Genomic DNA, 24,893 nt, shown 5'->3' on the forward strand with positions numbered 1-24,893 from the left:
GCCTCGGTTATTCCCGGGAGGTCACTACACTGATGTGCTGTGCCACAGAGTGTTGCTGCTTTTACATGCACACGGAGCACTGTGGAAACACATTTTAATCTCATTCTGGAAATATGACACTGCCAGCCAAGATCCTCTCAACTGGTGAGTTCCCAAACTGTCTACTTCAAATGTTGGTTTAGCACCGAGAGCAGCTGAAATTCAGTGATAAATGATAGGCAACACGATGCAGTCCCATCATAATAACACAGCATAATTACATCATAATGCATCCTCTATGGCTCGCTATTTGGCAGGACTTTAAAAGCTCATCGCGTGAAAAGCAAGCAGCCAGTGACTCCGATAGCGTCTCAGACAGAAAATCCATAGCTCTCCCTTACTGCAGTGGACAGATGGTACGGGCAAGCTACCTTTGCTTAATGCGCTTTGGATAGGCCCTCAGAGAAGAGCTTTTGTCCAGCATTGTTACTTTGATAGACAAGAACACTCAGGTTCCACGGGCCATGTTTTTGCAGTCAGAGCTCTTAACCTATTTTGTATTATTTGTCTTCGCATGCACCAGTTCACAGAAAGTTTGCACTCTACAGCACCTCACTTTGAAGCCAGTAGACATTTTGCATCAAGGTGAACTGCACTTGGCCAACCATGCATGGAGAGAGAAGAGCATCACAAAGTGCAGCATCCCCTTAAAGCCATGCAGAGAAAAAAAAGATGAAGTTAGTCATGATGAAAATGACTCATCATTTTTGACTGACTATCCCGTAATGTTGACCTATTATCTCATACTTTTTGATTTAGTATGTCAAAATCGTGACTTTTGTCTCATAATTGTGACTTACAGTACCTTGTATGCCAACGCTTTGTTTTAATTTCTGCTGTAGTTGCCTCACTCTTAGAGAATTAGAGTGGATTTAAAGGTCATCTGGAAATGTCACTGGATTATGACAAGAAATGACATTTGCTATAGCTACATAGGCTGAACCCTGATAACCCCTGGTGTAATCCTTTACAGATTCATCCAAAACAATAGAATGAATTGAAATGCAAACAATTAAGGCAGTATCACTTATACAGCCCCTTGGCTTTCATTGTAATGACACTGTGGTTTAAGACGGCTCTTGTCACTGTAAGCCCTTTTTTACATCACATGCCGGGTTCTACTATTCATCCAAATGGGGTGGTAAGTGTTTTCATGAGATGCATCAGAAAGGTCAGGAGTCTGACAGGGAAGCTGACAAATACATTTAAATAAACCCCTTGAATCCAAAGTTAACATTATAATGTCTCTCTATGGACACGTACTAAAAAAGGATTGATCAAATAACGCTGTGAGTTAAAACGATACATATAACTCGCATTAACAGCACAAGGGAAACCAAATAATTATAGATAATAATAGAAAGATACAAAAAAACTTAAAATAAACACACCTTTCCTCTTAAAATAACTGTTTTAATAGCATTTTTGATGGTTCAACAGTATTTAGGTCAAAAAGAAGAAATACAAATGCATTTATTTTTAGCATGCTTATCATTTATTGATCTTTTAAAGCTTATAGTTTCCCTTCACATTGGCCATGCAGAGGTTGGGTTCATAAATGTCTCGGCAGACAGCCTCAGCAAACAGGACTGTTTTTGTGATAATCGCCCATTTTTGCCTACAAAGACATACATTACAAGACCATTGTAATGCTGTTCGCAGCTCTGAAAGTCATGCGAGGCAGTACAAATACAGCCAAGCCAATACATATCTGTGACAATAATGCCCACGAGCAAGAGTCAAAGAGAGGGAGGGGTCGTGTCTGCTATGCCCCCAACAGGCAAATGTGTCATTGTTATGCAGATTGGTTCAGTGGAGCCTTCTTTCTTTGAGTTTATTTGATGTAGAGGAACATCATCATTACAGCTTGTTATAGTGCCTCTGCAAGCGTCTCATCATATCCAAACGCTGTGTCGAACATGTATGCCCCAATTCTGGCTCAGACTGCCAGGCATTTCTGCACGACTTGACCCTAATACATTTTCCTGCTTTGTGTCTGCTCTTATGCTGCTGTATAAATTATTCAGGAAACGACTGTGGTAAAAAAAAGTGAGGGGAATGCTTCAGTCAAATAATGAGCATGCTACTCTGTGGCAGTGTTGTAACTTCTTCATCCACAAAGATTTTTGGGTCAAAATGAAAAAATTGGGAGAGCGAGGATTTCACCCTCTACAGAAATAGCCCAACTCTATGCTCCCCCCCCCCTTCCTCCTCTTCAATGCTTTACAGCTACAACAACCCCTCCCACCATCTGCCACCCCTAACCCTGTCATTTCATGGATAATGCATTTGACTGAACAGCAGCACAAGGGGCGAACGCAGCGCCCTCATGTTCGCATGTCACCCACATTACGTGCAAAGGAGACAGAGGGAGAGAGATGGAAGGCAGGGAGGGAGGGGTGGTGGAGGAAGGGTGAAAGGTATCCCAGGTGATGAGGTGAGTCGAAGCTCTCCTCTCCTTACAGTCACTGGAAACCCGGCACACATGCACACGCCGCTATCAATTCTTTTGCAGCCCAATGAGGGAGTGGGAGGAGGCAGGGACGGAGGGGAAGTGATAAAGAGAGAGAGAGGAAGGTGGGAGGGAGAGCGTGTGTGAGAGTGAGAGAGAGACAGCGAGTCAGAGCAGGAGAGGGAGAGGGGGGGGGTGGAAGTAGCTGTATGGGGCTGTGGTATTCTCTCCTCCTGGATGCTGTCTTTCCTGTTCATGGCTTTGTCCCCCTTTTGTACGGTCAGTCTGTGTGTCCAGGCTCCGGCACATGGACCAGCACTCAGCCTCGCAGCCCGGGATGATTCAGTCCCAACAAAGAGCCTTTGAGATATGTGCTTCTGCCTGGAGGGAGGAACGCATCAGGCTTTCCCAGGCAAGCGGCAGCCTGCAGTGTGCGTCGGCTTGAGAGCTCCTCGTCGTCGTATGAGAGAGAAGGAGAGCAGCGTGTGTGTCCGTGTGTGAGTGTGTGTGAGTGTGTGAATGTGAGTGTACAATAGTGTATGTGCTCAGTCTTGCTTCTAATCCTTCTGGTGGAGAGAGGCTCTCTTCTTCACTACGCGGCAAGGTAAGGGCGATGGCACATTTTATATATTTGTTCCCTCTTCTAACAATGATTTATCCCTCCAGAGATTCCTCTTCCACGGTGAGGAGAGTTGGGTAATGAGGGGGAGGTGGGTGGGAGGAAAAAGGGAAAAGAGGCTTAGCGTCATTGATAAGGAGCGGGGTAGTCGGTAGGCATCAGCCCTGGTGGAGGAAGAGAAGAAGGAGGTAGAGAGGAGCAGAATGCTGTGCAGCCAGGTGCTGGTGTCGGGGTGAAAGGGAGAAAAAAGGGAAGTCAGAGAGGATGTATTCAATGATGGACTGCATCTCAAAAGAGCCTTCACCTTATGCTCACCCCTCCTCCTCAAAGTCCCCACATCCCCTCTCTCCCTTCGTGCCTCTGTCACTTCTCTCCTCAACCTCTATTTTAAAGAAAAGGTTACAACAATCCCGAAAATGGATCTCACTTTACAAAAACAGAAAAAAGGAGCTTCTTGTTTTTACCATTGTGTGTGTGTGTGCAAGTGTGAGTGTGAAGGCTAAGGTGATATTTCAGGTCCTACCAGTGGATTAGGAATGAAGTTTATTTACACACTCAACAGTAAATGCGTGCTTTGACATGTGACTGTATTTTGTTAACATAATAGACTTTCATCCTTAAATGTAATCATTGGAAAACCTGTTGTGTTAGAGCTTGCATGAACGTGGGAGGCGATATTTGAACTGTGATCTGTTTGAATTTAAGACATTAAGGAAGCCGCTTCGTGCTGTTGAAAACAGACTTGCAGAGTCTCTCTTTTAGTCTTTCTATTAGATGCAACATTGAACCACCCAGTGAAAATCAATTTGAGGCTAAGGTGTTTTAAAGAGGTGTATAGATTTGAGTTGTCTTCGAATACTTCACCATTCTTATTGACAGAGTTGTGTGACATTCACACACTTGTTTAAGAGTTGTGACTCAGACAACTCTTAAAAGTAATCAAGACAAAGGAATTACATAAGATCCACGGCTCTAGGTTCTCGGAATTAGTGTTTTTAGTAGTGCAATACTTCAGTCAGATGATGTAACTGACCATGTGTTAGTGTCTCAGGTTACTCATTGATATTCAAGAAGACAGAGGATGAGAAAAAGGGTAGAGGAGGTGACAGAGAAGGTGTCTTTGGTGCACGCATTGCACACCCTAACACACACACAGAAACAGACACACACAGCTGGACATCTGCTTCACTTTGTAAGATGTTTGTGCTCCGCTCAGGAATTGTCTCAAAGTTGTTATGGGGCCATCTCATTTAGACCATGTTGCTCTTGGTGAACCACAAACCCTCAGCATAGACTCTAGTCCATGTAGTGAGAAACTGACAGGCCAGGCAGTGAGAGGGACTTGATACGTGACAGCATGCAGGTGTCAGTGTTACATCATTGTCAGAAGCCCTACTGTTTTCACAATTGTTTTCAGTGCTTGTGTCATGTCTGCCGATGTAGGGTAGGGCGTGCATTAGCAGCTTAGCGTCGCCAATGACCATGAGACGCCAAGCACTAAGGATTAAAACGGCATCTAAATTAGGGCAGCGTGCCATGATTCCCCTCTGTGGGCTGAAACAGCAGCCATGCTGGGTGACATGGGAGGGCAGCAGAGTTGGCGCAGGTTGATACTGTAAAGGAGTCTGATGTTAAAAATGATTAGTGCTTTGTCCCTGGGAGAGACACGCTGAGGCCCGGGCTAAAAATATATAAATCAAAGCTTTCATAAGGACATGCACGTACAGTAAAGCTTGCACCGAGGCCTGGCGCATCAATAAATTAGACCCAAGAGAGAAGAGTTGGGCTCGTACTATTGGTCCGGGCTGATCGTACGTCTCTATCAACACAGCGTCAAATTGTTCAAAGCACTTGTGAGAGCCAAGAGGATCTTTAATTAAACAGAGTGTTGGTCAGTGCTGCATTTCTGTACTCTCCTGAATAAATCTTAGCATACATATTGTTTAACAGCATGGAAAAGCATACTTCCCGAGTTAGGAGTGTGTTTCTTAGTGACGTGTCAGCATAAATCCAACATCCCATAAAGGCCCCAGGACACTAGAAGTGCTGCTTTTACAATGTCATTATGTTAAGGTGTTTGAAGATGGCGATTATAGCTTTTACTGTGGCTTTATGTCCCTGCTCTTAGCTGAGGGCCACAACAAACTAGTTTGCTTGTCCATTATCTCATCTGGGAGAATCAGTGCCAATATGTCAGGTGACAGAATGATATATGCCCTCTGTTGATGCAAGTGTTCTGTCCTCAAATCCCCTTCAGTGGCGTGTTTACTGCAGACAAAGCTGCCCAAGATGACAGAGAAAAACGGTTACATCTAAACAACGAAGACTCCTGCTATTTTTAAATCAGACATAGAAACATGTGAAGATTAATTTGAAAGGCTCTGACCTTTAAATCTATGAACACCTATTCAACATCTTCGTTCATTTAATTTCTTCCAGCTCTTTTTTAGTCACAACGTGTCCACGCTCTCCTTTCCTCCCACACTCTCTCTCCTCCTGTCATGACCTCTCATTTCTTCTTTCCTCCTGTCAATATTAACACAAGACTGATGCTCACAGCGCAGATCCCTGCTCTTGAAGAACTGACAGCTCACATTGTTGGCCACGGACATTAGATTTCTTCTATACACTCCCAATCCTGAGGCCTTTTCTTACTCATTCAGTGCACAAGAAAGTGACAGACAGGCTATTTGATTGTTTACTTTCTCAGAATTGCAGTGCTCTAGGACTTCAAAAAACACTTGCACTTCTTAATACAGCGGTTTGAGTGAAAGCCTACACATGACGAATCGCTGCGAGTTATGTGACATTTGAAATACTCAAGATATGTCACTATCAATGAACTCTCTGTGCGAATATAGGTCATTGCTTAATATCCAATTTCAAAGAAACAGACATATAAATGCAGAATGTCAATATAATGTCAATGAATATTATTGCCTCTGACAATTTTTTATCGTAGCTTGCACTTTAACTTCCTTTGCTTCGCTTTGCATATAAGCTTAAACTAGTCCATATGAAGCAGTGTCCTTCCCCCTGAGCAGAGAATTATCAGAGATACACTTATTTCAAAGACTGAGAAAGGTGTTGTTTGACTGCTTTAGCAAAAATGGCACACATCCTCACCTGTAGTTGCTATTTTTCTGCTAAACCTTTTGTAGTTCCAAGTAGCTGCTTCAATGTCATGCATATCCCAGACCAATAGACTCAAGTCATGTTATCGTGTGAGGCTTTAACTATGAACAGTGTTGCTTTGAGGTAAATGCTAACGTCAGCATGCTAACATGCTCACAATGAGAGTGCTAGCTACAGTCATGTGCAGTACCTCCATGGTAAGGATGTTTTGTTTTTGGTACAGATTGTTTGTCTGTCAGCACAATTACGGAAAAATACTGACCCCGATTGTCATCACACTTGGTGGAAGCATGGGCTTTAGGAGAACCTATTACAGTTTTTGAGCGGTCACATGGAGGATACAAAAAATAGTTTTTCCCTAGCATTGACATTGTGAGATAGGACATGGCTTTGTAAGCCCTCTACGCTCTCCAACTGCCATTGTTTTTGCATATCTGTTAGACCAAAGTTTAGGACAAATATAGATTTGGATCCTAGAAAAAAGTCTAGGAATTACCCAAACTATTATAGAACTATAGATGTGTGTGTACATTATGTTAGGTGCTTTTGTATACTTTTATTTTGTCATGACTTTAAAGTATTTTCTGTCTTTTTGAGGGCCCCATTGAAAACAGAATGGTTTCTTCTCTAGCAGTTTATCCTTGAACACACAAATGTGAACCTTACAGGATGTGTCAGAGCTGCTATTGACACAAGGAGTTACCCTCCTGAAACCTCATGACAATCTATCATGTTGTTGCTGAAACATTTCCGTCTGCACCAAAGTAGAGTTTGACCGACAAACCAACCAACCAACTAACATTACCACCACTAGCCGCTAGCATGGCTACAGAAAAAAGCAAACTGTGCTCACAAGCCACATTTACCCAATGACCAACTTTGCAGAGGCAGGAGATGTGTGCCATTCTCAAACATTCCTTGTATTCAAAGTACTTTACGATGCATGATGTTTCAGACCAATAGCATAAAAGATGCATGACAGTAACGTGTTATTCCGTGTCATCGAACGCATCTTATTATATCCATAGTCGTCTCCTATTGACAATCCTTCCATGTCTGCAGAGGTGACTTCAAAGAGAATACAGAAATCAACCTAAATCATAAACACTGCTATTGTACCGTCCGGTCAAATCCAGCTCTGTTATCTTGTTTATGCCCTCAGATGGTGCGTGTATGTGTGTGTGTTTTACAAAGCCCAAGGAAAAGGAATAGATGACCAACCAAGCCCCTTCCTCCCTCTTGAGAGCCAGTCTCATTACACTCAAAGGGCAGAACGGTCATCATAATGAAGCTGATAGAAGGGCAATCTCTAAGCCCCTCACGCTGCACTGCAGAGTCCAAAAACAGCAGCTGATTGCTATCTAAGCCTCTATAAAAGAGATGAAGCCCCCTGTAATTCAGCATAGCGTCTTATGCTTAAATATGTGCACAACGACAGACCCAAAAAGGGGATAACCTTATCTCCATCGTCTCCCACCCTCACCTCACTATTTGACATGAATCCTGTACAAAATAAACATGTGTCTGGAGCCAGAGAGGAGAGAGGGTTGCATGATGTGTCCTAAAATTAGATCAGTGGAGGACTGAACACCATACTAATCCTCCTGCGAGCACAGTCACCTGCACGCTTGCTACATTTCTGCATGCATGCCAACAGAAAGGTTGAAGCAGAAACCAGGGCAAATAGGAAAAAAATAATCATTCAACAGAGCTTGGAGCACTAACATCGAGCAAATCCAATATCTCTCTTATCTCTCGATCCCCTCCCACTCATCCGCAACGCAACCTGCTCGGGGAATGTGAACATGCCCTCTCCTGTGCTGTCATGTTGTGTGTGGGAAACGTATGGATTGCCTGCTTGCATTTCTGCATGGCATGAAGGGGCCCGGCCACGCCGTCAGGTGAAGAAACTCTGTTTAGTTTTGGGGTAAGACTATGATTAATTTCAGCCGGGAAGAGGGATGTAAAGCTGTTGCGGTTATGATTAGAAAATGTGATGTCACAATCTGCCTGCTTCATCATCTTATTTTATTTAGTGGTTAGTGGTTAGTCAGACAAGCAGGTATGAACAGCTTTAGACCCACGGGATCTTCTATCTGTGAGATCGTAGTTTGCACTGATTGGTGAATTCAAATGTTTTTGCTTTGCTCCTGCACACAGTTGTATGAAGAGAAATACCTAATATAGCACCATTTTGATGTGACCTCATCCTGTTTGGCTTTTCATTTCCCTGACAGCAGCCTGCTGAGTTTTGCCTCAGCACTTTGATAGATCAAGAAGACAAGCCATGCACTGAGGCATAGGGTCAAGAGGCATAGGGTCAAGTCCCTGCAGTTTAGAGGGATGTGACCAGAAAGCGTGAACATGCACTGTGCAAGTTCAGCTCTGTGCATACTTATTTATACTACTGGCGCAGAAATAAATGGCATATTGTTATCAAGACACTCATACGCTTGGCAGAGTGATAGGGGTCAATATAAGGCCAGTTGCTTGTGATTAAAGCTTGTAAATCAATAATTGCATCAACCTTTTAATTCATTTTTGCCTGAGCATGAATCAACAAAGTGTGCGTGTGTTCCTGGTTTCCCCTTTATCACAGTGGTTACAAAAATGAGGATGAATAATGTGATATGTTCTCTTCTCTGCCGCTTTAAACGGATACATCTTGATGCTTTACAATCAAGATTGCAGCCATTCTATTTGCTCTGTTATCACCCCATTATTGCTGGCAGTGGAGGACTGTAGCAGTTTGCATTTGACTCATGAGTAAATATTGATTGATCTGCTTGTAAAAGGATACATGAGCGCTATGTGTAAATATTTGTTCTGTCAATGCCAACATCTTTTAAACAGCTATCTAAGCAGATAGTCTCTTGCGCAGCAAAAATAAAAGAAGGAAAAAGCAGAGACGGCAATCTTCTGTTTCTCAGCTTGTTTTCTCAAGCGTTTGTTATTCAAAAAGCAGCCACAATTGGGGCTTAAAAGCCTTTCTATGTCTGTAGGATTGAGCGTGGTCCTTGTCTCACGCAGGTCTGACTATAATTTCAGCCCTCAGTCTTGTCTCCCACCTCCTGAGAGCCTGCACACCATAATGTCCCTGTCAGATGGAATTAAAGTCCTTCCCAGCAACACATTATGTACATAGGGAGAGCACAGAGTGATACGCTTATGCAACACTTAGCATATTAGCCTCGGGATTAAATTATCCTTGGAGGGTGACACCCCCCCTCAACACTCACCCCGCCAGGCCTGCCTTCATATAATGAGGCAGGTTTAGCTGATGTGACCAGTGGGCCTGACCTCCTTTTACCCTCTAGTGATGCGTTGGGGCAATTGGTGTGGGGTAATCACCGATAGAGCTCATAACAGGCAGCGTTGATGCTGATTACAGAAGGGCTGGTCTGGGGGCGGCAGAGAGAGGAGAGGTTGCAAGCGTGATCTCTTGCCGAGCCCTCGACGACTGCAAAACTAATTTCCTCAACTCCCACCATTTACAGTGCATGATGGGAGATATTCTAGGGCAGTGTTTCTCAAAGTGGGGGGCACAGAGGCATGACAGGGGGGGGGGGGGGGGAGGAAAATGGTTATGACAGCAAAAATGTTTATGACAATTGTTATGACGTCGGCATGACCGGCGGAAGTTACACTAGAAACCTTAGAAACCTATGAGGGCGCTGTAGGACACAGGTTTGTAATGTACATGTTGAGGATGGAAGGTCAATAGGCGGCGTCAGGGGGGCGCTAGGGGGTGCCTAGGATAGCCATAGCACCCCCTAAGCACCCCCAAGAAATGTATATCTTTTTTATTTTTATGTGCGAAATTCATAATTTGAAAAATTATTGATTCTAAAATAATATGCTACAGTACAGTACAAGTACGCTTGGGTCTCTGTGTTTCATTCAAGCTCGGCTGTGTGTGTGTGTGTGTGTGTGTGTGTGTGTGTGTGTGTGTGTGTGTGTGTGTGTGTGTGTGTGTGTGTGTGTGTGTGTGTGTGTGTGTGTGTGTGTGTGTGTGTGTGTGTGTGTGTGTGTGTGTGTGTGTGTGTGTGTGTGTGTGTGTGTGTGTGTGTGTGTGTGTGTGTGTGTGTGTGTGTGTGTGTGTGTGTGGAACGAGCCATTTTGTGTGCGTGCGCGAGCGAGAGAGAGAGCTCGCACTGGTACCGGAGATTGTTGTTGTTAGCATCTGGTGCTAGCTACACCAACAGATATAAGGAGCTTTTTCAACAACAAGGTGGAGGAGAGTCCTCTCCTGTCAGACTGAGAGGCTCAGATAACCCCAGCTCAGTGAGGTAAAGGACTCTCAGTGTTTAGATTACCCACTGAGATTAGTTATCTCAGTGGGTCTCAAACGGTTTGGTCATGATTAATGTAAACAATTAATTCCGAGGCACACGTTTATATGATCGTTATAGGTATTAAAAAACAGGAGAATAAATGAAAAACAGGTATGAAATACTATGACAGTAAAACAAGAATACAGTTTAAAGAGTGATTTGTAAAATATCCATAAAAAATATAGTAAATCTGTTTACAGTTCTGTTTCAAATGGGTGTTGAGAGATGTATCCATAGATCTCTTAATGTTGCTCTCAAAGTGCACCAGATTGACAGATGCTCCCGGGGGAGCATGCCACGGACCCCCCTAGAGGATGTTAGGTCCACTGCCCACTTATACAAATAGCACTTTACCCCTGCTTACACCTATATGCCGTGAGCTGATTATCGAGCCTTCATTGTAACAGTCGTGGATACACTGTGTATGTGCGTGGGGAGTGTTGCAGTACAAAATTCAACTGTAGCGACCGGTACATTAATGGGAAACCCTAAATGTTAAATAAATAAATAAACCCCCAAAAGAAAATCTCTGGCGCCGCCACTGAGCCTGCAACCCCGTTTTGAAGAAACGTGCAGTGCAAAACAGGCTCATTGCAGCCACTAATGCTGTGATAAGACACACTTTTTTTTGCCAAATATCAGCATTTTCTTGCACAGATTGCAAAGTAATAATAATAATACATTTTATTTTTAGGCCCCTTTCATGACACCCAAGGACACCGTACAATTTGTTAAAAAAAACAACAACAAAAACGCTAATAGGCAACAGAACATGATAAAAACACAAACAGGAAATCATGGAGGAGACAGTCAAGTGGACACAAATGAAACATATAATGGGGAGCACTACAGTGAGTAAGCAGATTTGAACAGGTGGGTTTTTAATTGGGATTTGAATATGGTGATTGTGTCTGACTGTCGGATGTGCGGGGGGAGGGAGTTCCAGAGTCTGGGAGCAGTGCAGCTAAAAGCCCGAGCACCCATGGTGACGAGGCGTGGGGTGGGGACGGTCAGAAGACCAGCAGAGGCAAAGTATTATAACTTATTGTTCTAGCAAAGGGATTGCACAATTGTATTTATTTTTTGGAGCACACAGACTTATGGAGCATTGTTTTATTATCACTGTTCTAGCAAAGTGATTTTTTTTTTTTTAAAGGAATGCACGTTCATATTGATGTATTTTAATAAATGTTAACTTGACCCATTACGTGAGAGGGGTCTGCCTGCAGACCTCCACTCTCAGGACACCTCCACTGTCAGTACAGGAAGTGCACACTAAGAATTCCAAAATAAAATCACCACTATCAGTACAGTGCCACTTTCCAAACAGGAAATGCACGCAAATACAAAATAAAATCGGATCGTGACACTTATTATATACATATGTATATATCTATATATATAGATATATACGGACACCTTGTATTGTAGTTACTATCAGTACAGCCGCAGCACCACTTTCCGAACAGGAAATGCACGCTAATACAACATAAAATAGCACTGACACTTATTATCTATATATTATATATATATATCTATATAGATATATATATTTATTTATATATATATATAAATACGACATCTTGTATTTTAGTTACACCCGCTAGACAACAGTGGAAGGTTCGAGAAACAACCGTGTTTGCTGGGTGCACCGCGGCGGAGGTGGGGAGGTTCCAGCTGGGAACCTCCACCCTGCTGCGGGACCCGTGGGACCCCTGGACGGTGCGTCTTGGTCACGCTTCAAATCGGCCGGTGCGGAGGCCCTCCGACAGTGGGTCGCGTTTGCCATTCGATCAGTGAGAGGAGAGGAGAAAAATGCAACAAAAATTGTCAAAATCCGTTAATATATGGATGAGTGTGGGGGGGGGGGGCTGGACACAGGCCGTGGGGGGACACCCGAGACCGGGCAATGTCCCCGGTAGAAACCGGGTGAAATAGCCAAAAAAATTATAAAACCGGGGAAAAGTGAAAAAAAGTGTCCGAAAATAGGCACTCGTGAGGAGGGCAGAGTCCCCTGTCAACTCCCGTTACATTCCTCCATGGTGTCATTTGAGCGAAAAACTTTTACGAGAACCAGGCTGGGGGGGTCAAAAGGGCTTGACCAAGGCTGACCCAAAGTGCACGGTGGGCGGACTCATCACCTCCGTGATGAGTCTCCATTGTGATTTGAAAACTTCCATCAAACGAGTCCTTTGGTGGGCGGGGAAAAAACGCGTCAGAATCGTCACTTCCTGTACTGACAGTGGAGGTGTCCTGAGAGTGGAGGTCTGCACCGGAACTGTCCTGAGAGTGGAGGTCTGCAGGCAGGCTCCCATGCATTACGTGACTATTTGTGTTGGGGAGGCCCGACTTTAGTTTTTTTCCAAAGGGGGGGCCTGACAAAAAGTTTGAGAACCACTGTTCTAGGGGCATCTTGTAGGCTCTGAATCAGGGCATAAGTACTACTTTCTGCTCACATAAACAAGACAAGACAAACAAAAGTCTATGGTCACAATGTGCGGTGAGCCTAACGGTCACATCAGCCTCCTTACATACTCAGAGTGAAAATGCTTCTATGTTCATGTTAAGCAGGAATATTTATTGTTCACCAACGTAGTTTAGTGTGTTAGGCCGGGTACTAACATGCTCATCAGTAGGACACCTCTGACTATAAGCAGATACACCTGGTGGTAATTAACAACTCAATGAAACTGAAGTACCATTACTAAAGTATGGTGTAGTTTGTAACTGGTGATTCCAAACAACCCTTCAAAACACCAAAGTCCCACAAAACCATAAGCAAACTAATAAATCAAGGCAGGGGTTGAAAGCAACTCTTGTGTTCTCCGTGGTCAAATTACTTTTTTTAATCAATGGTGTCTCGTGGCTTTAAGAAGATCATAGGTGGCGGGTGTCAGGCAACCAAGTAGAAGTGTGAAAAATCTTTTTAACATACTATTCACCATTATAGGTATCTAAAATTGAATTTTAGACACATTCCTCAGCACATTCCTTAGCTTACTTACAGTAACTCCTGTCTGTTTTACCAAACTGTGAGCATGCCAACATAGATTGATTTTGGATACGTTTCATAAACAAATCTCCTTAAAAAAAAACATACAAGGAATCTCTCCCATGCCAAGACACACTACTACTCCCGTCTCATTGGTGCTCAGCAAAGCAACCCCAGAAGACTGTTCTCCACCATCAACCGCCTACTACGGCCCCCTGACGCCCCCCAGCCCTCAGGGGCTCCCGATCTGTGCTCCAAATTCCTCGACTTCTTCCAGGCGAAAGTCGAGGACATCTATCGGCTGCTCCTGGTGACTGGCCCTTCCCCCCTACCTGCACCTCAGGCACCTGGTAACGCACCTCAAGTGCCGCGCCTCTCCCACTCCAACCTCTCCTCCTTCTCCCCTGTGGATGCTCTCCAAGTGGCCAAACTGGTCAGCTCGGCCAAGACCTCCACCTGCTCCCTGGACCCCATGCCCACAGCCCTGGTCAAGGACTGCCTACCCACCCTCTGTCCCTACATGGTGGTCATCATCAACGCTTCTCTGGCTTCTGGTATAGTCCCCACCAGCTTCAAAATGGCCTCAGTCACCCCCATACTCAAAAAACCTGGCCTGGACCCCGACGACCTCCAGAACCACCGGCCGATCTCCAACCTTCCCTTCGTCAGCAAAACTCTGGAAAGAGTGGTCGCCGTACAACTCCATCTGTACATGTCCAACCATGAGCTCTATGAGCCCTTCCAATCTGGCTTCAGACAGCAACACAGCACTGAGACCGCCCTCATCAAGATCACCAACGACCTCCTCATTGCTGCTGACTCTGGCCGCCTCAGCATCCTCATCCTCCTGGACCTCTCTGCAGCGTTTCACACCATCTCTCACAACATCCTCCTCACCCACCTCTCAGACCTCCTGGGTGTCACTGGCACAGCGCTGTCCTGGTTGACATCCTACCTCCACAACAGGAAACAGTTTGTCTCCATCAGTGGCTCAAACTCACCCCCGGCCCCAGTCCACCACGGTGTACCCCAGGGCTCTGTACTTGGCCCCCTCCTGTTCACCATTTACATGCTCCCCCTCGGCCAGATCATCCGACATCATGGACTCAACTTCCACTGCTACGCTGATGATACCCAACTGTATCTCAGCACCACTCCATCCTCCCAGCTCCCCCCTCAGTCTCTCATCAACTGCCTGCATGACATCAAGACATGGATGTCTTCAAACTATCTGAAGCTGAACAGCAGTAAAACAGAGCTCATGGTTGTGGCACCCAAGGCCCTGCTCCAGAAGGTTGGTGACCCATCTCCTGAAGCCCGCAACCTGGGTGTGATCCTCGACTCCACCCTTTCCTACCATTCCCATGTCAAATCAGTGACCAAATCGGCTTTCTACCACCTGCGGAACATTGCCAGACTCCGACCGTCACTCTCGGAGTCGGTTGCCGAGACCCTGGTGCATACATTTGTCACCACCCGCTTGGACTACTGCAATGGTGTCCTATTCGGGGTTCCCAACAAAACCCTGGACAGGCTCCAGTATGTCCAAAACTGTGCAGCTCGGGTCCTCACACACACAAAGCCGTGGCAGCACATCACTCCCACCCTCATCCACCTCCACTGGTTGCCGGTCAAGTTCCGCATAACTTATAAAGTCCTCCTCCTGACCTACAAGTCCCTCCATGCCCTTGCCCCCCAGTACCTATCGGACATCCTCCACCCACATGCCCCACCCCGGAACCTGCGGTCTTCAGACTCTGGCCTGCTCACCACCCCCTGCACCAAACTGAGAACCTTCGGGGACAGAGCCTTCAGTGTGGCAGCCCCCACCCTCTGGAACGCTCTCCCTGCGGAGATTCGCAACATCCCCACACTGGACACCTTCAAAAGGGCCCTCAAGTCCCATCTTTTCATCAAGGCTTTCGGCCCTTAAATCGATCTGTTGTTTTGTCTGTCTGACCTTTGTTTTGTTTTGTTTGTGCTTGCCCTATTTCTGTAAAGCGACCTTGGGTCCCTTGAAAGGCGCTATAGAAATATCAGTTATTATTATTATTATTATTATTATTATTAAAAAATTCAAAGTATCCCAGTTTAATATGACATAGCCCAATTATCTGTTTTCTCTTAGAAAGGAAAAAGGAAAACATTTAATTGATTTGCTATGTAAACCCATTTGGTATTCCCCGACTTTGACAACACGCACCCCATGCTTCTCATTTTTTCCTTTAGTTAAATGCAATGTTTGTATTTTATTCTCATCAGTAATTTGCAGTAAAAATGTGTAATTGGTTTGATTGGTATATGGTGACAAACCAAAATCTTCAACAAAATTTCAATGTCACCGTAGGATGGTACAAGAAAGATTAGAAGGATTAAAGTTATCAAAGTTCATCCTCTGGAAACCATGAGTGTTTCAAACATTCATGATAATCCATCCACTAGTTGTGAAGATATTTTAGTTACGACTGACCAACAGACCAGCATTGCGATCCCTAGAGCCACAGAGCTAGCCTGCACGTCCTCCATACTGTAGGCTACATGAAACAGTATTAACACTAATCATGAGACTTACATTAGAGTGATTATCTCCCGGTACAGCTGTGCAGCTGAGGAAATGAGATGTAATGTATTTAATTTTTTTCCTACACTTGAATGGAAAATAAAGCTTAGCATACTGTAAAACCCCAGTTAGTGCCTTGCCAAACCCATGGCCATCCATCCAAGGATTAAGTGGTTACGCTCTCCACAATCATATAGGCACACGAGGTACTAATTAGGATGGGATATGAAAGAGTAATAAAGGGTTTATGAAGGATAGCCTGCTATAGCATATTTGTGAGTGTTTGCATGAGCTTGTGTCTGCATGTTGTACTTGTGCTGCTAATGCACTGAAAGCCTGTGGGCCCTGGCCAGCTCGGCCGCATGCTCATCAGTAAAATGGCAGAGTGAATGAATAAGCCTTGATTGACCAGATATCCTTCATTACACATGTGCTGTCAAATCCTTCCTCTCTCCTTGGAGCAATTCTCAGAGGCACAGGCTTGTTACAGCCAGCAAGGCAGTGACATTCACATCCCAAAAATGGAACGGCTTAGATGAGCTGAATATTTCTCCCAGTTGTGATACTTCATTTCAATATGTTGATACGTAGATAATAAAGGGGAATGGTAAGTCAGGGGCAAGATTGTTTTGAACTCGGGGCTTGCTTTGAATGTAAATGTCAAAATTACAATTCCTTGATCATGTTTGGTCTGACATTTTTACTGAAAGCTGAATCTTTCTCTTACAGGGGCATTTTGAAACGTTCAAGCTGTCGTCCTTGCGGACCTGAGGATGTTTCGCAAGAAGAAAAAGAAGAGGCCCGAGATTTCAGGGCCTAAGAACTTTGAGCACCGTGTCCACACCTCGTTTGACAACAAGCGTGGCTGCTTTGTGGGCCTACCGACACAATGGCAGAGCCTGATAGAGAACCTGCGCAGGCCCAAACCCATGGTGGACCCTTCGAGGATCACAGAGGTGGAGCTGAGGCCAAAGAAGGTACACCACACCTCCACACCAACTCTTTATTGATCCTCTAACCTTACCTTGAACTGATTATTAATGAATAGTACATAGTTTGACTAGGAACTTCATTAATTTGTCGTTAGTTGTCTACATAAAATTATCTCAGAGAAACTAATGCATAAAGATATCTTATATTTATGCAGAAGTGTCCTTCTGTGCTGCAGAGTGATCCTGCTGTCTCAGAACATGCCATTATCCTCTGATGACAACTTGGAAGGAAGGCCTGCTCCCTTTCTTATCTTTTTGCTTTCTTATCTATCATGGGGCTGGGATAATGACCATGCTGTGTACACTGACTGTACAATGTTGAATACTCAGAGGGGCCACAAGATGTATTACTCCATGCAGGCAATTAATAACAGTCCATGGTGCCTTCCCACAGATGTCAAGCAGGAGGGATAAAAAAAAGTGCTGGTACAGCAGTGGAAATGCCAGTTAGTGATAAAGCCCGCAAATCTCAGGATTTCTATGCTATGTAGCATAAGGTCGATTCTGTTTGTGACCCCCCCCCCAAAATAAATAAATGTAGAAAACACCAACTTATTAGATCCGTAATGAAGTGATTAGTGCTGTTCAATACGAGTTGCATATTGTCAGCTTTTAGGTCAGATTTATGGTTTTAATAGCGTCATCAAGATTGCGGTGTTATACAATAACCTCATAATGCACTTCAGACTCAGATTTCACTGATAAAGAGAACAATTCTGTGTGAAATCTGATAAAATGTCTGACTACTATTACATAATGTTCATGAATAGGATATATCACCATTATCACCTGCCACTCTCTCTTCTCAGAGATGTGCTTTACCTAGGTGAGATGTCATCTGACCTCTACCCCCTGTGCAGATGTAATGGCACCGAACCAGAGAAACAGGAGAGGCTGTTGACTGGCAGTGAACTGAACATGACTCTAGCCCGAGAGACACTAATGAGCACCCTCTCTTACAGTTGCAACAGTATCACTTCTCTGGAAAAAGATCTTAAGTTTGTTCGATCATTTTCTGTTTGGACAGGTTTGCATTTGCCTGCTGGCTTTCTTTGCATTCCATCTGAAAGGCTGGAGTATGATTTATCTGTAATGTCAAAAATGTTGCAACGTAGGAGCAGTTGTAGAGACTCTGACTGTGTTGTGTCTCCTGATACATTCGTTTAAGTTGCCGCCTTTGAAAAATGACAATGATGTCCTTTACAGATTCTCAAGTCTAAATTTAACTCGCCTCTGAGCAATGATTAAGTCACCCTCATTATTCCTTACAGTCCAAAACCTTTCTATAATGTGATCATGGCAAGTGCAATGTGATTAAGATAAACACCTCTCTTCTTTCAGACTATTGTGCGGGGAAGCATGATCGGTCACGGAGACTACATCGCAGCCATGATCAACGATATGAACCGACTGTCTGTGACCAGTTCAAACTCTTTGAGGAAGAGCAGCCCCTCAGCCAGGAAGAGGGCCCAGTCACTGGGAAGGCTTGGGGAGGTGAACGAAGGAGACACTTACCAGTACGAGGGCCTGACCCAGGATGATGACGACGACGACGAGGATGTGGGTCATTGGAGGGACAGGGCCAGGAACATCCACAGTGAGACCAATACCCCCTACTTGGGCATGAAGAAAAGCATCACTCTGCAGCCCAATGGGATATTGCCAAAAGCCAGGTCCACATATGAAGTCAGCGTCAGCTCCCTGGAGGGACCCTCGCAACCGCTGCAGTCCCAGAACATCCCTGTGTTAAGTCACGGGGCTTATATGAGCGGTGAGGTGGGCAGCGCTCATGAGAGAGTTATATGGAAGAGAGATTTCCAGTTGCCCAGGGGAATGCAACACAATCAGAGACCTATAGCTTGTTTTTACAGCCCAGCTATGACTGTACAGCAGCCCCAAGGCGATCAGGCTGCTATCACTGCAGAGTTCCGGCCCAACGTACCGATGTACATGCACCCCCAGAACAGCCCCGGGAGGCCGTACTCGTCCTATGACCTGAAAGTAAGCCTGTCGTTGCAGAAGTTCCTTTGCACAATTGTTGTGTCCGTTAAGTACACTGGTAATACATTATTCATAGAATACACAATATATGCTTATTTAAGCTAACGTTATGTGCATCATAATAATGCTCAACATGTTTTTGCATGAGCTATGAATTCATAAAATACAAGTTTTTGGTCAGAAAATCATTTCATGCTTAGGTTGTGGAAACTTTAGTGAGGCAGCATATTGATTGGCTCCACACTAAAGGTGATTACGGCTCTGGGATTGACTATGTAAATTCATTCTAGAGTTAAAATATAAAATGTGGGTTTAAAGTGCCAGTGGGGTTGTAAAAGTTGAGAGATGGTGTGTTTGGCAAGATCAGCACGGGACACTTGGGTCTGTATAGCAACATCTTTACATGGGTCGAATCAGGTGAAGTGAATGCAGAGTAAGTTGGAAGGACTTGATTTACCTTCACTTTTAAAGCAGGTCTTGAACTCCAGGCAACCGGCCAACTCTCTTTCAGCTCCCTCGCTTAATGTTCTCCACTTTTTCTCTTTTATTATACAGGCAGACTCTGCAGTAAGGTACCACTCTGGCTTCTTGCCCACTGGCAACAGCAGTCCTCTTGTGGGCGGCATCAGACCCCAGCGAACGGTGCGCTCGTCGGCTAGCTACACACTTGGCCTGTCCCCTAACATGGGGCTGAGGCCAAATGGGCCAGACCCCTTCCTCAGACACTCCGGATGCCCCAATCTTCCCTACCCCAGGCAAGACAGCCCTTCCCAGCCTCGACCCTCCCCAACAGGCTCTTTAGCCACCAGTCCTCCAGGCACTTGCTCCCCTGCTTTCAGGCCCCCACTACATCCTTCACCAAGACCACCGCCAGACCCACCAAAGGTAACCCATGAACAGTTTAAGGCGGCTCTGCAGATGGTGGTGGACAAGGGCGATCCACGGTCTTATCTGGAGAACTTTGTGAAAATTGGGGAGGGCTCGACGGGGGTAGTGTGTATCGCTACAGAGAAGCACAGCGGCAGGCAGGTGGCCGTGAAGATGATGGACTTGCGGCGGCAGCAAAGGAGAGAGTTGCTCTTCAATGAGGTACGATGTTCACTTTGTGATTCCCACAAAAACTTGACACAAATTGCCAACACACAATGCTTTAAGATTACGGAAACAGATTTGAGGTCCAGCATATAAAGAACAGTTCCTCTTTTTAAACCTCAAGTTAATTTCACAGGAATGTGGCTACATGGGTTGTACTAACTTTGCATTCCCCTCCACTTTTGAAGAGGAATGGGCAAGAAAGGACTTGCACAAGACAGCCTTTACAGGGGGAAGCTGCAAGAGCCTTGTACAGCATTTCAACTAAGCATGATTTCTACATTCAACATTTCCAATGCTTATCTTAGCTTGGAGCATCCATTATTTGTCAACAGAGGTGCTAAGTGCCAAGTTGGCATAGATTCCTAAAAGCCTCTGAAATGGGCATAGGGCATGTTTAATTTAACCAAAATGTTCATTTTAAGGGTTAGTTAAAGAGATACTCCGATGATTGCACACAGGAAATTCAGTTTGCTCCTTGTTGGGAATAATACTCTGAAAAAACTGTTGTATATTGTCTTCTTTGGCTCTGAAGGGAGCATTCTAATTAAAAAAAAAAGTGATAATGTCATCAGGGATATCTTGGCTTATGCTGGACCTTTAATGAAAGACACTATTGAGTACCCAGTTCACATTGAAGAAACAAAAAGTGGCCCCATCATTGTGGTGTCCCTAAAGGTTTTTGATTCTTACGTAAACCTTGTGTTGCAGGTTGTCATCATGAGAGACTATCAGCACAGGAATGTGGTGGAGATGTTTAAGTCAGCCCTAGTGGAGGAGGAGCTGTGGGTTATCATGGAGTATCTACAGGGTGGAGCACTGACCAACATTGTATCTGAAACCAGGTATTGTCCCCCCCCCCCGGGAGAATATTTTAAGATTCATTGGTGCATTTCTGTTTGAGTTATGATATCATCTTTAATAACTAAATCTACCACAAGGGGGTAGCATGGTATCGGCTGTTTAGGGAACAGTGATGGTTACTAACAGAACAAAGACTCACAAAGACTGTCATTCAGCCTTCCCTCTCACTCCAAGAAATGATTTGATTACATAATAAAATCTGTGCATGTTTAGATGCCAGGTAGAAAGTCAGTTTTCAATGAGAATTTGATTTCCTGATACTTTGTCCAGTAGCGCATACATCAACATTAATGAAAACACATCGACCTGCAGAAGGGAGTAGACTTTTAACAGAGCAAATTTGTTTTGAGCTGTCAATGTATTTTATATTATTAACAGATGGCTGGCTCGATCGCCATGGGATGACACAGGGTCACATCGCTTGACTCAAAGGGCTGAACAGATTTCTCTTAAGTCAGATGACATATACATTGAGCCAACTGTTTAGTCAAACACTGTTTGACAAACACTGAGATCATCACTATATTGACAGAACAATGAATAATTAGGGTCCTTTTATTTTTCTGTTTTCCTTGGCTTCAGTCTGGTGTGAAATATTTGTTGAGGCTTATTTCACATTTTCTTTTAAATATGACGATAATCATGTTTCGGAGGATAAAGCACTCTGATTTGTAACCCACTTTCTGTCAGCAAATGACCTTGCTTGCCGTTTGAAATTGCCTTTGTCTCCTGTTTATGTTGCTTTCCCCCCCTCAAATATCAAAGTCACATTAACACAGTAATGACAATGTTTTGTTGGTCTTCTGCTGTGTGGGAGTTATCGCTGCTTTTAATGTGCTGTGACTCATTGATTTCAACTTTCTCGGCTGTTGATTTGTCGTAACTCATAATGGAAACATGTGAAATGTTAATGTAATATCTGTTTCTGTATGTGTGTGTAAACTTGTATGCGTGTCATTGCGCAGGCTGAGTGAAGAGCAGATTGCCACTGTGTGTGAAGCTGTTCTGCAAGCCCTGGCCTATCTCCATTCGCAGGGAGTCATCCACAGAGACATCAAGAGCGACTCTATACTGCTCACTTTAGATGGACGGGTATGACATGTTGTTACACATTCTTTTCTCCTTACTTTCTGTTTTTGAGTTTCTTGATAGTAAAACATTTATCTTCTTCCCCACAGGTCAAGCTTTCAGACTTTGGCTTCTGTGCTCAAATCAGCAAGGACATCCCTAAGAGGAAATCTTTGGTGGGGACACCCTATTGGATGGCTCCCGAAGTCATCTCCAAATCACCATATGGCACAGAGGTGAGAAGGCACACATTCAAAAGGCATCCAGGCTGAAAAGCAGTGGTGATCTCGCTCATGTAACATAAATGCCAACAGTGGCACTCTGTTCTGTAAGCACTGTCACGTTATTTAAAACGTGTGATTTTTCACCAGGTGGATATTTGGTCAATGGGTATCATGGTGGTGGAGATGGTGGATGGAGAGCCACCGTATTTCAGTGAGACGCCTGTAGCAGCTATGAAGAGACTAAGGGATGAGTTGGCTCCTACTGTCCGAAATGTCAACCAGGTACGGGAACAGACAGAAATTAAGGTCACAACATAGTCTCTTTACCAACATAGTCTCGCCTCTTTCCATATCAATGTGAGGAGGTGTTGCTTAACATGTCCTACCAACTACTGAATGGATTAATTGCATGTTTGGTAGACATTCATGCCACCCTCTGAGAGTATTTCTCTATCGCCAGGTTAGCATGCTAATACGCCAAGCTATGCTTTGTTTACATTGTAACATCATACCTGCTAAACATTATCATGATATAACAATATCTGATACAACCCACGTATTTTCATTGGTAGCAATAGCATGTCACAATATTGATGGGAACACTCCTATGTTCCCAGGGCATGTGCTTCTCTTGATATAAACTAAAGATGTACAGTAAGTGATACAAAAGTAAATAGTTCAAATGGGGGAAAAGAAAAAGGGAGATGGATGCATTTTCCCTATTAAAAATATGTTTAAAAATGTAAATTGACAGACAAATATATTCCCTGCAAAAATTGGGGACTTTGGCATTAGTAAGATATAAGCTATGCTAGATTTCAATGTATTGACCCGTGGAAATATATATGTTGAACATTTGACCTCAGGAAAAACATTGTTGAGCACATATAACCTTTCTAAAGGTCAACAGTAGCATTTAGATCGAAGCTCCGCTGTCAATATATAAAATTGACGAAATGTAGCAACTACTGCCACAATATATTGATGTTAAAATAAATGTATCCATTGCTCTGTGCTTCAGATCTCCCCAGTTTTAAAAGACTTCCTGGACCGTATGCTGACTCGGGACCCCCTAGAACGGGCCAGTGCCACTGACCTGCTGGAGCACCCTTTCCTGCTGCAGAGCGGGTCACCCCAGTGCCTGGTCCCGCTGGTAGATCAGTACCGCAAGCGCATGTCCCGTTGCTGACCAAGTGGGGATCCTACTCCCTGAACACTCAACTTCAGTCTGATCTGTCCAGGCGCGGACCAGCATCGAGGTCCAACTCCTCTAGCACCCTAGCCAACAGGAGATCAGCTCCAGAGAAGCAGACCCAGACAGCATGTTGCTGCAATAGTGATGGTGGCAGGACGGCAAGTTTGGCTGACGGACACCGCATGGTCTCAGGCATGAGAGAAGCACTTTAGGAGCGAGTAGAAGGCAGCATGCAATTCCTCACCTCTGGGATCGGGTTTGATCCGAATATTGATTGGCTTCCTGTAACATTCAGTGGGATTCAACACTTCACAACATGGTGCATATCAGCAAAAGTCAATATGTCACGTAACTATATGTAATGAACATGTGCTACTCTAAAGATCCTTTATAGTGTTCGTAGTGGGCGTTATAGCCAGCAGTTTAAAGCTTATAAAGCTGTTGCTCAAACCACAGTAGCTCATTGAGACTTCATTAGGAAGTATAAAGTTACCTCTGCACATTCACAGTCTTTGTTATGGAAACTAGACAACAACCTGGTCCGTACACTCTTTGCATGGCCAAATGGAGGCACACCTGGCCCAATGTGAATGCTTGAATATGTACCAAACTGGGATTCGAAAGACAATTCTCCTTTATTAGCATTATACATGGGTAGATGAAAGCCTAGCTGCTACTATTGGAAATCACTAGTTCTATATTCCTCTTTTTCATATTTATTCTTTATTTCCAAATGGTGTTGTGGATTGTTTGTATGATGTGAAGTCGCAAATAAGGTTTCATTATTTAAAGAACTTGAAATAAAAGCAGATAAATTAATAATGTAAATATAATGCTGAATATTAGGTCCTTGTACCTGCAGTAAATTATATGAGATGAATTCTAAATTGTACTTTTACTGAAATGTGAGTGTATAGTTGTATGTATGTGTGTATGTGTGCATGTGTGTGTGTGAGCACATGGGCACATGGATGTGTGTGAGGTGACATCTCAGTGTTTGCTTCTGATACAGCCCTATTTGTATTGTGACAGACTTTTTAAAAACCACAAGATGTGTGTGTTGCTCCTCCAGAAGATGTGTATGACTGTAATTTGCATTTGTTTGCCTAGATAAAGCACACAGGCCTGGCATGTGATGCTGCAGGATGTCCACCTGCTGCTGAGAAACACTTTGCACATCGTCTTTGTATTCTAACACGGATACATGTTGACACGTTTCATGTATTTCTATTTCTGTGTGGGTCATTCGTGAAAAGAGAATTACACATTTTTATTTTGTATAAATCAATAAATGATGCATATGAAATTGGAATTAATTTAATCCAG

General features: G+C 44.1%; 1 protein-coding gene across 2 annotated transcripts; it reads left to right on the top strand.

Annotated features, from left to right (window-relative positions):
- Positions 1 to 24,841, top strand: LOC117467363 (serine/threonine-protein kinase PAK 6). Of its 2 annotated transcripts, none has more exons than XM_034110934.1 (10): positions 1 to 144; positions 2,776 to 3,095; positions 16,861 to 17,108; positions 18,465 to 19,124; positions 19,680 to 20,213; positions 20,928 to 21,061; positions 22,046 to 22,172; positions 22,259 to 22,384; positions 22,520 to 22,654; positions 23,394 to 24,841. In XM_034110934.1, the coding sequence occupies exons 3-10, from the start codon at positions 16,905 to 16,907 to the stop codon at positions 23,559 to 23,561; spliced, it is 2,088 nt and encodes a 695-aa protein (XP_033966825.1). In that variant the 5' UTR covers positions 1 to 144; positions 2,776 to 3,095; positions 16,861 to 16,904; the 3' UTR covers positions 23,562 to 24,841. The 2 variants fall into 2 exon arrangements, with proteins under 2 accessions (XP_033966825.1, XP_033966826.1); XM_034110935.1 differs by lacking the exon at positions 1 to 144 and adding an exon at positions 2,415 to 2,476.
- Positions 24,842 to 24,893: the final 52 nt, after the last annotated feature.

This window comes from Pseudochaenichthys georgianus, chromosome 22 (genome assembly GCF_902827115.2).
Source record: "Pseudochaenichthys georgianus chromosome 22, fPseGeo1.2, whole genome shotgun sequence".
Classification (NCBI taxonomy): Eukaryota; Metazoa; Chordata; class Actinopteri; order Perciformes; family Channichthyidae; genus Pseudochaenichthys; species Pseudochaenichthys georgianus.

Bases quoted from the DNA above. Each gene is read 5' to 3' on its own strand.
- LOC117467363 (XM_034110934.1), top strand. From the start codon at position 16,905: ATGTTTCGCAAGAAGAAAAAGAAGAGGCCCGAGATTTCAGGGCCTAAG. The intron at 20,214-20,927 runs GTACGATGTTCA...CTTGTGTTGCAG, and splicing joins GAGAGTTGCTCTTCAATGAG to GTTGTCATCATGAGAGACTA. The intron at 22,385-22,519 runs GTGAGAAGGCAC...ATTTTTCACCAG, and splicing joins AATCACCATATGGCACAGAG to GTGGATATTTGGTCAATGGG.